The 13,578-nt window shown below is 44.2% G+C and overlaps 1 protein-coding gene across 1 annotated transcript; it reads right to left on the minus strand.

Annotated features, from left to right (window-relative positions):
* Positions 1-7,189: 7,189 nt before the first annotated feature.
* GP9 (glycoprotein IX platelet) lies at positions 7,190-10,284 on the minus strand. The gene is made up of 2 exons (XM_010207306.2): positions 10,203-10,284; positions 7,190-8,479 (listed from the first exon to the last, which is right to left on the minus strand). Exon 2 carries the CDS (start codon positions 8,470-8,472, stop codon positions 7,888-7,890), a length of 585 nt encoding a protein of 194 aa, XP_010205608.2. The 5' UTR covers positions 8,473-8,479; positions 10,203-10,284; the 3' UTR covers positions 7,190-7,887.
* Positions 10,285-13,578: the final 3,294 nt, after the last annotated feature.

A 13,578-nucleotide genomic window follows, 5' to 3' on the forward strand; every position in this document is an offset into this window, starting at 1 on the left:
AACTTTTTTTCTTCTTGATTTGTATTGCACTTGCAGAGGATGAAGCTCTAGTACCAAAGTGGTTAGTGAAGTTTTAATTGACATTAAAGTTGGTCATGACTTCAGGAGACCAGAAGAAAGAAAACCTATGTCAAGTTTTAAAATAAAGATTGATCTTTGTCTTTGGGAGTTGTAGAGGCAGAAATGTGAAGGCAGGTCTAAAAATGATGAATCACACTGAAGAAAGTAAATGGACATTGTATTGCCCAGTGTCCAAAAGCATGGCAACTTTAGGTTTCTGTCAATAGAAAACCATTTACATCTTGTGACAGCTGACATTTTGTGACTGAAGACCCATATTAAGACTCTAGAAAGAGCCACAGTAATTGGTAGCTTGTTTGGAAAATCACTCTATCACATCCCATTACTGAGGTTTTGATATGGAAGGGTGACAAGCTTCAAGGACTGTTTCTCACCGGCCGTTTTCAGCAGCCACTAGGTGACAATGTTGATCCGGTTTCTGAGCTGTCTGACAAAGCCATTACTAAAGGAATCACTTCAGGGGCTCTGAGGTTCTGTTTTGCACAATTTGTGTCCTTATTTTTGGACTGCAGCTGCCTTTTTCCTTCAGGTTCTCGGTGCTGCCATTTTAGTTCCACTTTGCCATAATTCATCGTTTGCTAAGTGTATTTGAAACTTAAATGATCAGTTTTTGCTGTTGCCTTGCAAGCTCAGGGAAATGAAACATGCATTTCCTTCTAAGGGCTGCACTGTCTTGAAGACAACTTAGATGATGTGGCAATTGCCACTGGCTTCCATTACTCTGTGCTACTGCTGCTCGGAATGAGTTGCAAAGGTAGGTTTTGTACAGATGTGCCAGGTTCCATAGTCCTGCCCTGTGGTCAGAAGAGGCAATATAAGAATCCTAGACAAAAAAGCATGTATTCATATCAGAGGCAAGAGCCTTCTGACCTCTAAAGAGGAGGCAGGAAAAAATGTTTCAAGGATGAAAAGTGAGCCTGTAATCCATCCCTGCTGACACTCCCTTCCCTGGAGATCAAGGTCATTTCAGAAGGGGCTTTACATGATTCCCCCCCTCCAAAAATAAGATGAATGCTCTGGGTTTCATTAGCCCTATTAATACTCCTCAGAGAGAAGATCTCCTCTTGATCACTTTTCCCAGGTACTGTGCTTGTGTAAAACACTGCCATGCAACTTCAGTAACTGTATGCTTGATGCTCAAACAAGAAAGTCATAAATAAAGCCAAATGGCATCTGAATGAACTTCTGTCAGGTACCTGAGATTTACTTTGCCTGAAAGGAACTTGCCATGTCAGTCAGTAGCTGTGTGCCTGCTGAAGTGACATCAGTGCTGCTGCTCATGGGCAATTGTTTGGATAAGCTGAGAATATGCTGCTGGGGAAGGCATCCTGGGAGTGTGTATCAGGGAGATAATTGCCCCTGGGAAGGAGCTCAGTAAAAATAGCAGCCATGTGGCCATTATGCAACTAAAGCAATTTGTTGTCACACACCCATTATTGAGTGTACTCTCATTTTAATTGGAGTCAATGTAATAGCAAAATATTCACATGAGTTCTGGCAACAGACTCTAAGCACTTTTTCAAATTGTTTTGTGTAGAGCTCTGAAAAGGAGAAGCATTAAGATAAACTTAGCAGTACTAAGCATTCTGATAAACTGAGCACCATCAAAGGACTCATTAGATAGGAACTGTTAATTGTTTGGTGTAGCCATTTCACCCTTTGGCAGGCAGAGGAAAAATTGTGTAATTCAGCTATAAATCATAACATGCAAGTGTATGGACCTGAGAGTCCAAGATAAATCATAGAATGACAGAATGGTAGGTGTTGGAAGGGACCTTTAGAGATCATCCAGTCCCACCCCCCTGCAGAAGCAGGGTCACCTAGATCAGGTCACACAAGAACGTGTCCAGGTGGGTCTTGAAGCCCTCCAAGGAAGGAGCCTCCACAACCCCTCTGGGCAGCCTGGGCCAGGGCTCCCTCACTGAAACACTGAAAGAGTTTTTTCTTATGTTTAAGTGGAACTTTTTGTGTTCCAGCTTCATCCCATCACCCCTTGTCCTGTTGCTAGTTACTATAGAAAAAAGTGCTGCCTCAACCTCCTGACACCCACCATTTAGATATTTATAAATGTTAATGAGATCCCCCCTCCATCTCCTCCAGACTAAACAGCCCCAGGTCCCACAGCCTTTCTCAGAAGGAAGATGCTCCATTCCCCTGATCATCTTGGTGTCCCTGCACTGGTGTCTCTCCAGCACTTCCCTGTCCCTCTTGAACTGAGCAGCCCAGAACTGGACACAGGACTCCAGATGAGGCCTCAGCAGGGCAGAGCAGAGGGGGAGCAGAACCTCCCTTGACCTGCTGCCCACACTCTTCTTGATGCCCCCAGGATGCATAAATGTCAGGATTGTGAAGCCTCAAAGCTGTCCCTGGAAATACCAGTATTCTCTGGCTTTCCAGCTCCGCTCCACCCTTCACAGCCCAACTGCTCTGTCCTTCTTGCAGTTCCTCCCCAGGTTTCACTCCACTTGCTGTAGCCTCTGAGGAGCACCAGTGACCCAGCCAGGCTACTGCTGCCCATGTGGAAATGGTGCTATTGTTTGCTTTCTCATATTGTTTCAGTTCTTTTTTTCCTTGTTGCTTGCAGTCCTGTAAATGACAGGGAACTGCTGGAGAGAGGCCAGCACAGGGCTACCAAGATGATCAGGGGGCTGGTGCGTCTTCCTTATGAAGAAGATTTTTTTCTGTTGTATCCAATGACAGGACAAGGGGTGATGGGAAGAAGCTGGAACACAAAAAGTTCAACTTAAACATAAGGAAAAGCTATTTCACAGTTGAGGTGAGGGAGCCCTGGCCCAGGCTGCCCAGGGAGGGTGTGGAGGCTCCTTCTCAGGAGGTTTTCAAAACCCACCTGGACACATTCCTGTGTGACCTGATCTAGGTGGCACCTGCTTTGGCAGGGGGACTGGGCTAGGTGACCTCTAGAGGTCCCTCCCAACCCCCACCATTCTGTAATTCTGTGAAATTAACAAAAAAGGCTTGAATTCTGAAGTACTAGTTTATCTCTGCTGAAGGAAACTGTATTTGTAGCAAACTTCAGAAGGCAGATCGCTTATGTTTGACAGAGTGCTTATGCCTTTCAGCCTGTGCTGAGCTGAGACTTGGTAGTTTTTAGGGAATGAGCTTTTTTTGTGTGTTTTGTATAGCTCTGAAGCTGATTGTTAGTACATTCATCATGATAATTACCTTCCATTAGTGATGTTGTGTCCCTTTAGCACAACAGAGAACAGCATCCTGTGGCTTGTGTTTAAGCCTTGTGTAAAGGTCATACACAACAATCCAAATGAACCCTATAAACCCCAGAGGGAATTCATCCCCAGTGTAATTCCCTTGGGCTTTCAGGGCCACCCCAGTCAGTAATGTCATTGTCAGTAGTCAGAGAGACTCAAGTGACTATCAAGTGCTAACTATTAATACATTGAAATGAGAGGAGGTTTGAAAAGACCTAAAATGCTGGCCTTGGGCACAGCAGTGTGTTCTTCAGTAAAAGGATGGATAACACATTTATTCACACCTAGTTGTGAAATATGTGTCCCATGATATTAGTAGATTGAGAGAGGTTCTCCTCCCTCTCTCCTCTGCCCTCATGAGACCACATCAGGAATATTGTGTCCAGTTCTGGGCTCCTCAGTTCAAGGACATGGAGCTGCTGGAGAGAGTTCAGCACAGGGCCACAAAGATGATGGAGTGGAGCATCTCCTTGGGGCTCTTTAGGTTGGAGAAGAGGAGACTGAGGGGTGACCTCATTCATGTTTACAAATCCATAAAAGGTGGGTGTCAGGGGGCTGGAGCCAGGCTGTGCTCAGTGATGGCCAATGACAGGACAAGGTTCCAAGGAAAAACTATTTCAGTGTTTCAGTGAGGGAGCCCTGGCACAGGCTGCCCAGGGAGGGTGTGGAGGCTCCTTCCTTGGAGGGCTTCAAGACCCACCTGGACACGTTCCTGTGTGACCTGATCTAGGTGACCCTGCTTCTGCAGGGGGGTTGGACTGGATGATCTCTAAAGGTCCCTTCCAACCCCTACCATTCTATGAGTCTATGTTACCAAAGAATGTGAAGATAGATACATTCACTGTTTTGCACTTGTGCAGGCATGACATAGTAACAGCCTCTGGGCTCTTTACAAACCCCTTTGGGGATGCTGTCTGCATGTTTCATTTAGGCAGCTGATGTAGTTTCCTCTCTTTGCTCACTATTAGCAACTGCAGCATTATTTATGCAATTTGATGGAGTATGTGGCTTAAACACAACATAGTGGCCTTGCCAGATAAAGAGCTGAATGTTGCTCTTTATCTGGCAAGATAACTGTTGCCTTGAGTTAGCAATTCCACATTCCAGCTTTCCCCTTTCAGAGCTGGGTTTTGTTATTTCAGCTAAAAGCCAAATAGATCAGGAGTGCTAAACACAGTGCTGGTTTAGTGGAACGTGAAATACTGACATGGAAGAGATTCCCTCTTCCTCCTCCTCATGAGGTCAGAAATTGTTTCAAATGCTTTTTTTTCTCTGTAATTCTGTGCATTTTATTGAAAGGCAGAAGTGTTTGCTAATTGCTCTTTTTTGTGTGTTTGTACAATTAAAGCTGTACCAGTTCACTACTGTGTGCCTGTCCAGCTTTATAGGCACAGAAGACAGTCATAAGCTTTTAGTGTTAATGATTCATATTATTTTGGGGAGACAAGAAATATCATTTAGGAAAGTCTCCAGGAGAGATTGCAGAGTGCATTGCTTCTGTAATATTCTGCATTAATACAACATGGTGCTTGCCTTGTAAAAATTGCAAAGGCTCAGTGCAGGGAAAGGGTTCTAAAATTAGCTTCATGCACACACCACTGTGTCCCTGTGTGTTTCTTTCAAACTCCCTCCTGCAGAGGTTATTTCTGTAGAACAACATTTAATACAGCTAGAGAAGTGCTGAATGTTTGTGCTCACCTCATCATTGTGCTCACCACACAGAGATCTGAAGACACAATTTCCCTCTGCCCAGCACTGGGGGTGATAGAGCCCTACTAAGCCACGCTGTTTGTAGGTGATACAGCTCACTGCCTGCAGCAGGGATGCAGCACTTTGCTGCTCTTTGATGGTGGAGTGCAATGTGCAAGTGGAGAAGGTAGTGTGGAATATTCCTGCTGCTGTGGAGTGTGGAGGGTGGCTCAGCAGGCACGGCTGAGCTCCTTGGGGGCATTACCAGTGCTCACTAAGGATGTCCCTGTGATGTGCTGCCATTGTGGGCTCTCTTTTCGTGGCCTGTCCCATCATAAATGCTGCAGGTGATCAAAGCAATATGAACACTTAATGTGATGTTTTAGGTATCTCATGCAATTCTGTTCAAATCATTCTAGTTTCAGCACCAACCAACTTGAAAAAAAGCCCAGCATTGGTTGGGCTGTAGGATTCACCAGGACATCTGACAAGATGTTTCACTGTTCAGTTCTTTTCACTGTCAGATTTTGAACTCTATTTCTAGTCTGGTGTTCTAATTTCTACTCCCATCCCTTTATTAACAACTTTATCTTCCTGTAGATTCTCACAAGCTGTGATCTTGTCGTTCCTCCAGTTCCTCTTTATTAAATGGAATTGATTAAGCCCCTTTGAAGATGTTTTTTCTAATCCTTTATTTGCATTACAGTTGATCTTTCTGATGCTTCTGCAGCTGATCCTTCTTGATTTGCTTCTGCAGGGAGGTTGGACTAGATGATCTCTAAAGGTCCCTTCCAAGCCCTACCATTCTATGGTGCTGTGATTTGTAGACATCAATACTGAATTATTGTAGCTTCTCTAAACATGGAAGTAAGTAAATCTTTCTATCTTTAAAGGATAGTCCCTATTTTAACAAGAAAAGATCACAATAACCCTTTGCTGAACTGTCATACATGGGAGGCCATTATTACCTGATTATTTGCTTTCTCTAAGTTGAGTCCTCAGCTCATCTTTTGTTTCTAAATGTATGATTTTGCCTTTAGTTGCTTGGCACTCCAAGTAACCCCAGTCCACTCTGCATTTGTGACTTCTCTCATCTTGTTCCCTGCTCTGCATCATTTCCAGACTTTAACATGGGCATACTGTCTCCCAATCATTAATTGTTTTACAGGATGACTTTCTTTTTCTCAATCTAAAGCCCCATGCTACGCTTTACTACTCAATGTTATAACCCTCCACTCATGGTGTGTCCTTTCCCCAGTTCTATCTGCTCTTCAGAGGCTCTTTCAGCAGTGCCACCATCCTCAGTGGCCCTTCCTTGTGTCACAGACAGGGGCAAGGGGCTCATCCAGAATTGATGTCAGTTTGACAAGGGGTGATGTCTCAGGTTAGCCTTTCCCTGCTAGTGCAGACACATTACAGACAGTAAAATGTCTCTTCTGAAGCTGCCTGAGAATGCCATTAGCAGGCAGCAATGGCAGTTTGAGTCCCTGTTACTGAGGTGCTTTGGCAGGGGCAAGAGGGATCTGGAAATAGCCCTGTGAGCCTCTACTGTCTTTGACTTGAGTGTTTGTGGCTAGGAATGAGTCTCATCTCATAGGAATGACTGCACATGGTAGTTGCACAACCACCTGTCAGAGGAAAGCTAACCAGCAGCTTTGCTGGGGATAGTGTGCTTTAACAAGGAACCCCACTCATGTGACAAGGTGGTGGATAAAGAGCCAAGCCATCTTTTGTATCTTCAGCAGACAGCTTCTAATACCTAGCTAAGATTTGAGGCTAGGAGAGGAGCATTTGCAAAATGTGTCTTAAATTGGACTGCCAACAGAAGTATTACTTTTAGAAGACCTTCAGAGATCTCTCGTAACAAGCCTAACTTCACCAGACCAGATGGGCTAACAGCATGAATTGCTGTTCTTACAGTCTTGTGAATAATCAGGTAAGGGAGAAAACAGTGTGTTTGTGTCACTGCAGCAACCTTTCAATGAGGATGAAGGGCCCAAAAAGAGAAGAGCATACAAACTCTTCAAAGCTGTTGCTGTCATCTGTATCAAATGTCAGTATTAAAACTGGCAGAGGAGCCCTGCAGATGTCTTAGGATTCCAATCAGAACTGTGTAGAATTGGGAAAGAGGTCGGACATTTGTGGCTATGAATAAGTATGAGTAAGGAGCCATTACTTCAGTTTCCCAGGGAATGCTTTTTTATTGCTCACTCTCAAGGAAACAAGATTTAAATTGATTTCCACAGGATTTAAAGTCATTTTTGCTGCTGATGTTCTTGTTACCACTTCATCCTTAAACATGCTCAGTGGATACATTCAGTGGCTGTTGGATGTCATCAGAGTGGTTCTGCTGACAGGAAAGTCCTGAACTTGAAGAAGAGATGGTTGAATTGTTTTGCACACAGGAATGATCCTGCCAAGCCCACTGGGGCAAAAGAGAGGGAAAAAGTTCTCACAGGTTCCAAGTAAGAAAAGTTGTTGACATTGTAGAGTCGATGTTCATCTCTATATATTGAAAGTGCAGGATTTGGGGATGTAAATCCTGCTATAAGAGCTGAGACTTCAGTGGAAAAACACTTATTTAAGTGACTTTTTAAACCTTAGAAACTGCTTTTCATGTGAGCAGAGGGCAGCAGAATGGAACTTGCTTGTCACTGCATCACTGTGGTTGTTTTTGAAAGCAACTTAAATCAAACATGCCTATCTGAGGACATAGGTTGGGCACAGTTTGAGGCATTTTCACCCCTAAAACACCCCTGTTCACCCAAGTGTTGCCAATGCATGGGCTTTTTTATTGTGGTAGAATAGTTTGTTGTTTCTGTTCAAGCTAGTAGTAGTGGACAGCTCATTGTATCTTTTGGTTGCAGGAGGTTTTTTGCCTCCCCAGCAGTCAGTACCTGGAGTCATAGCGGCTCAAGTATATTTGGCAGACCAGCTTTTTTGAGGATTTCAGGGCCCATGCTGCTAAAATAAGTGTAATTATTGCTCCAGCAATTAAAATGAGGTCTCTCCAAAAGAACTCAAGGCACTTGACTGGGAGAAGCCTCTTGCAAACCCCCAGCTCATTCCCAGTCAGCTGCCTCAAGGGCTTCATCCTCACTGCGGCCGGGGTCGCACATCTGACGGTTGCAAGAGAGGTCACAGAGATGTCTTCTAACCAGAGTTTTAGGTACAGAATGTGACAGTCACAGTTCCAAGGGTTGTCAGACATTTTGACTTCCTCCAGGTTGTGCAAGCTGTCCAGGGCACCCGGAGGAACCGAGGTCAGGCTGTTGTTGTGTAGATAAAGCCTCCTGGTGTTAACGGGCAAGGCAGGCACTTCCATCAGCTTCCTGGAGCTGCAGTCGATATGCAAACCCTTCATTTCTCCTAGAGACTTACAATTGCAGGAGGGAGGGCAGACTTCAGTTTGGGTCATGTGGAACAGCAATGATATGGCAAATCCCACAGGGGTGATGAATTTTGTCTTGCTCATGCTGCAACTACCCAGAAAACAAGAATCTGATAAGTGTAATTCAGTAGTGTGTTTCTAAATGCAGAACTACAACACAGCAGTTTCTTTCTCAGGATCACTCATCAGGGGTAGGTATTTCTCACAGAGCCACTCTACCTGACATTAAGCAGCATAAATGCAACAGGGGGAGAGCACAGTGCTCCTGTTTGGTCTCTAGTTCATTGCTTTTCCTTCATAACTCTATGAAATACATTATTGTTCCAAGTTCTGGAGCAGAATGCCACCAGGACATGGTGGTAAAAACTAGGTTAGTTGGAGGCAAGGCTTTTGATTCCATTTCTATATCTTCATAGGTCTAGTGTTAAAATTGTGTGCTGGACTAAATTTTCAAGATTGAGCTTAAGAGAATGAATAATTGTAAGTATCTAGAGATCTGCTCTCAGGGATGATGATGGTTCTAACCAGGAACTGTGTATTTTTATGTGGGGAAAGGTTCTGCCTTGTAGCTTTGTGCATCTCTGGGACATGCAGTTTAAGATTTGGGTGAATAAAGAATTGGAGATTCTGTAGATCTGGTGCTGCTTGTCTTTTAGGGATTCAGTCACCATGCTTTGGGCTAGCAAGTAATTATCCCTTTTGCTGTGTTGGTCCCACTTCTGTAGAGTGGATCCCACTAGACCTCCATCGTAGTCCCTTCTATTTGGCAGTTTAAAACCTCTAAAGTTGTTAGCCTCCTCTATTTCCTCCCACTTCTCTGCATTGATAAATACTTAGCTAGCCTTGAGACCAAACTGGAACCTGAAATACAAACTCTCTTGCATAGGCTGGGGAATTTCCAATCTCAAAACCATCTTTATGATTTGAATATATCCCACAGTAGAAATGTATTTTCTTATCCCTTTTTTTTCCCCAATTAGTTTGCAATAAGTTAAATACTGAAGCAAAAAAATATCTCACTGTACAGTGGCTACGCCTTGGCCAGTGGCAGATACTGGAGGAAGCATTGGGTTTCTATACACTAAACACACAAGCAAAATTCCTTTTTGACTGAAGAAGGTGAAAGCAGTTGTGTGACTTGGTTTGCAGACAAGCGTTAGAAACACATTGAGTATGATTTTAAGATAGGACTGGCCAAAGCCTAAGAAGTAGCAAGCAGGTAGAACAGACATTGCTAAGTACAGAGTAACAGAGGTGTTTACATACTGAGGAGAGTTTTCAAGTTGTTTTAGAACTCCAACCCAGAGCTTTTCCCCTTAAAAACTTAAGCTAAACTAAATTATTCCCTAGGAAGTTTCGTTTAATAAAGACTAAAATTGCAGGGAAAATGGACTGATTCTAATTGTAAATGAATTTGCTTCCATTTCTTTGCAAGGGTTATATCATTAGCTTTGTGAAATACAGTTAGCCAGCTTTAGAGTCTTGATCTAAATACTACAGCCCTATATTTTAAGTTGGATTAATGCTGCATAAAGTTATAAATATCATGGCAGAGAAGCTGTAAGGTGAATGTAACCAACCTCCCATGTCTGTGTTAGCAAATAATCTGACTGTCTTTGGTTTCTCAAGAAATCTACTAAAGCTGTGTTGTTTTCAAAGCAGGCATCTTAAAAAGACACACTGTGTCAATTGACTAAAAGAAGTTAAGCAATATCTGGAGCAAAGACAATCTCTTCTGATTTAATATATAAACAGCAAGACATTCCAAGTGAAATAGAAAGGAACAATGGGTGAGGTGCTGCACTGACACTTACCCTTATTGTTTCCTTCTTGATTCTTTCCCCTCTGCTTGGCAAAGTGTCAGAGTACATACAGCAACAGGAGCTGACTTTTTAGTCTGGAAGGAAATGTGTTAAAGATGATGAGCTTTTCCTCTGCATGATAGGAACCCATTCCCACTGGAAGATGATTGACATGTGTCACACCATACAGTGCTTGGGGTGTTTTTTCTGCACACTAGAGGAAATGCTTTTGGATTTGACTTTCTTTTATTCTACTATGATATTTTTTCCTATCAAACCTGACAATGTCTGGAAAACCTAAAATGACTCATCTGAAACACAGTGGTTTTCTCCTCGGTGGTTGTGATCTCCAGGTAGAAAAGTAGCTTGAGGTTCAGCTGCTGACACAGGCAAACTTAAACAAGATACAAGGGAGCTGAAGTTAGCACATGAGATAGAGTTCTTCTGGTTCAGTCAAAGCTGAGAAAATTGTCCTTTATCAAACCTTTCCACTGGTGAAGGAAAGTTTGTCAAAACACACATTGAAATAACTTGAATTAGTCAGATGAGATTGTTAGGGGACAGAGAAGTGTTAGTGCCACTGTGTAGAAATAGCAGTGAATAGTCACCCAAAACACAGCATTTAATTCTGATCACTCATGTTCAAGCAAAAGGAAGGGTCCTGTGACAATCAGGGGTTTGGAGAACCTCTCTTGGGTGGACAGGCTGAGAGTGACCAGTACCCTGCAATGCAGAACCTCTGCACCAGTGCCTCAGGCAGGTGGGTGCCCCGGCACAACCTTGGGTGTGAAGGAGGGTATGTGTGTATGGATCATGGAGCAACTTCTGCTTTAGTTCTTATGGTGTATTGTGGAACATTGTTCCTTTGTAATGGCCTAGTTTGGTTTGGACTTCAGAAATGGATTTCAGAATAGTCAGGGGAGGTGCACTGGGAAAGATTCACTGTCATGTGGTCAGCGTGGCTGCCTTTAATCAGCATGGCCCAGAGGACAGGGACAGCCTTAGGCACATGTGTGTATATGTACATACAAGGAAAGGCCATGAGACCTGGGGACCTTATCAACATTTACACACACCTAAAGGGTAGGTGTTGGAAAGATGGGTCCAGTCTTTTTTCTGCAGTGCCCTGTGACAGGACAAGGGGGGATGGGCACAAGCTGCAACACAGAAAGTTCCCGTGGAAGAGGAGGAGAAACTTCTTTGCTGTTAAGGTGAATGAGCCCTGGGATGCCCAGGGAGGGTGTGGAGGCTCCTTCTCAGGTTTCCAACCCCACCTGGACACATTCCTGTGCCCCCTGAGTGAGGGGAACCTGCTTTAGCAGGGGCTTGGGCTGGAGCAGCTCTAGAGGTTCCTTTCAGCCCTTACCTTTCTGCCCAGTCATGAGAGCTTTGTACAGCTCAAAGGGGGACTATGATCCTGCAGATTTATGCACACTCAATTTGCTGAAGACTATCAACTGCTGAATAATAGGAATGTGACATCTTAGAACATAAACTGGCTGGAAAGCCAGTACTTCAGGATGATTCACATTTATAATTCACACATACCTGTTCATCTAAATAAGCAATGCCATGCTGGTGTAGGAAAGAATGAAAAATAGCCTTTTGTTTGGAATAGAATTGACATAAGTTTTCCTTTGCTTTAGCTACCCAACCTCAGCACTCTAGAATTAAGACAGCAGTTGACATTTGGAAACCCAGTGTGCTGTGGATCTGATGTTTAATTCAACATTGTTCTTGTTTGGTGTGTTGTTTTGGGGACAGGCTTTGATTTTTGAGCTGTGTTGTGCATTTGGAAACGAAACCCAGGGGAGGTTCAGATGCTGCAGATGTGCAGCAGAGCCCTGCTCCTGAGCTGTTGTTTCTCTGTGACATGCTGTTGTTGGGGGAAGAGAAATTTCTGACATTCAAAATTATTCTGATGCAATTCTTATAGTTTAATTCTTACTTATATTTAAAGTGGTTTTCTTCATTGAGTCTAATAAATTACCAGTAGCCTCAAGTTTGTGAGGAATTTCCTTAGGAATATTACTTTAATGTGTGTTTCACAGAATCACAGAATGGTGGGGAGTGGAAGAGATCTCTAAAGATCATCCAGTCCAACCTCCCTGCCAAAGCAGGTCCCACCTAGATCAGGTCACACAGGAACACATCCAGGAGGGTTTTGAAAGCCTAATGAGAAGGAGCTTCCACAGCCTCCCTGGGCAGCCTGTGCCAGGGCTCCCTCACCTTAGTGCTGAAACAGCTTTTCCTTATGTTTAAGTGGAACATTTTTATGTTCCAGCTTCATCCCATCACCCCTTGTCCTGTCACTGGATACAACAGAAAAAAGTGCTGCCCCAGCCTCCTGACACCCACCAGTGAGATATTTAAATATTAATGAGATCCCCCCTCAGTCTCCTCTTCTCCAGACTGAACAGCCCCAGGTCCCACAGCCTTTCCTCAGAAGGAAGATGCTCCAGTCCCCTGATCATCTTGGTGGCCCTGCACTGGCCTCTCTCCAGCAGTTCCCTGTCCCTCTGGAGCTGGGGAGCCCAGAACTGGACACAGGACTCCAGATGAGGCCTCACCAGGGCAGAGCAGAGGGGGAGCAGAACCTCCCTTGACCTGCTGCCCACACTCTTCTTGATGCCCCCAGGATGCCATTGGCTTCTTGCCCACGAGGGCACGTTGCTGCTCATGGTTAGTTTATTATCACCCAGCACTCCCAGATCTCTCTCCTGGAGCTGCTCTCCAGCAGGTCACCCCCAGCCTGGCCTGGTGCAAGGGTTTAATCAAAAGTTAATTTAGATAGTGCTGCAGGGAGAAGGCAAAAAGACTTCAAATCCTGAATGAATTTTGATCTTTTCTATAAGATGAGGAAATGATTCCTCCCTTGTTGAAACCAATAGTTCATCTGCCTGACAAATGTTCTCCAGCTGGACCTGTGAGCAGACTGTTAATAATAGACACTGTTTTAGGCATTGTGTTTTTGGGGTTGGTTTTTTGTAAGTAACTCACTAGGCCACAGCTTTCATAGAAGTGTGTCTTCCCTCATGCTGATACCTGCATCACACAGTCTGTGCCATGTGCCTTAAGGAAAGCTGCCACACAGAATAGGTATTTTCCTGTTCCATGGTGAAGTGAAAAGCTGCATCATTTTTTCTTTGCATTGAAACAGATGCAAAATATTTGGGCTCCTCTGGAGTCCATTCTCAAACTCAGTGCTGTGGGTAATCCTCACAAAGGCAGTGCTCTGTTCCTCTGGCTGCCGTGGCACACGTGCTTGGAGAGGTAGCTGGTCCTGTAGCTGATCCAGTCCTTGAAGCTGTGGTGAGGACCATGGGCCACTTCCATCAGCTCTGTGTGGAGGTGAAGGTGTGCAGGGAGTATCTGGAACAAGCAACCC

Source organism: Colius striatus, chromosome 15 (genome assembly GCF_028858725.1).
Source record: "Colius striatus isolate bColStr4 chromosome 15, bColStr4.1.hap1, whole genome shotgun sequence".
Lineage (NCBI taxonomy): Eukaryota > Metazoa > Chordata > Aves > Coliiformes > Coliidae > Colius > Colius striatus.

Excerpts from the sequence above, each read along its gene's own strand:
- GP9 (XM_010207306.2), bottom strand. The coding sequence starts at position 8,472 with ATGAGCAAGACAAAATTCATCACCCCTGTGGGATTTGCCATATCATTG.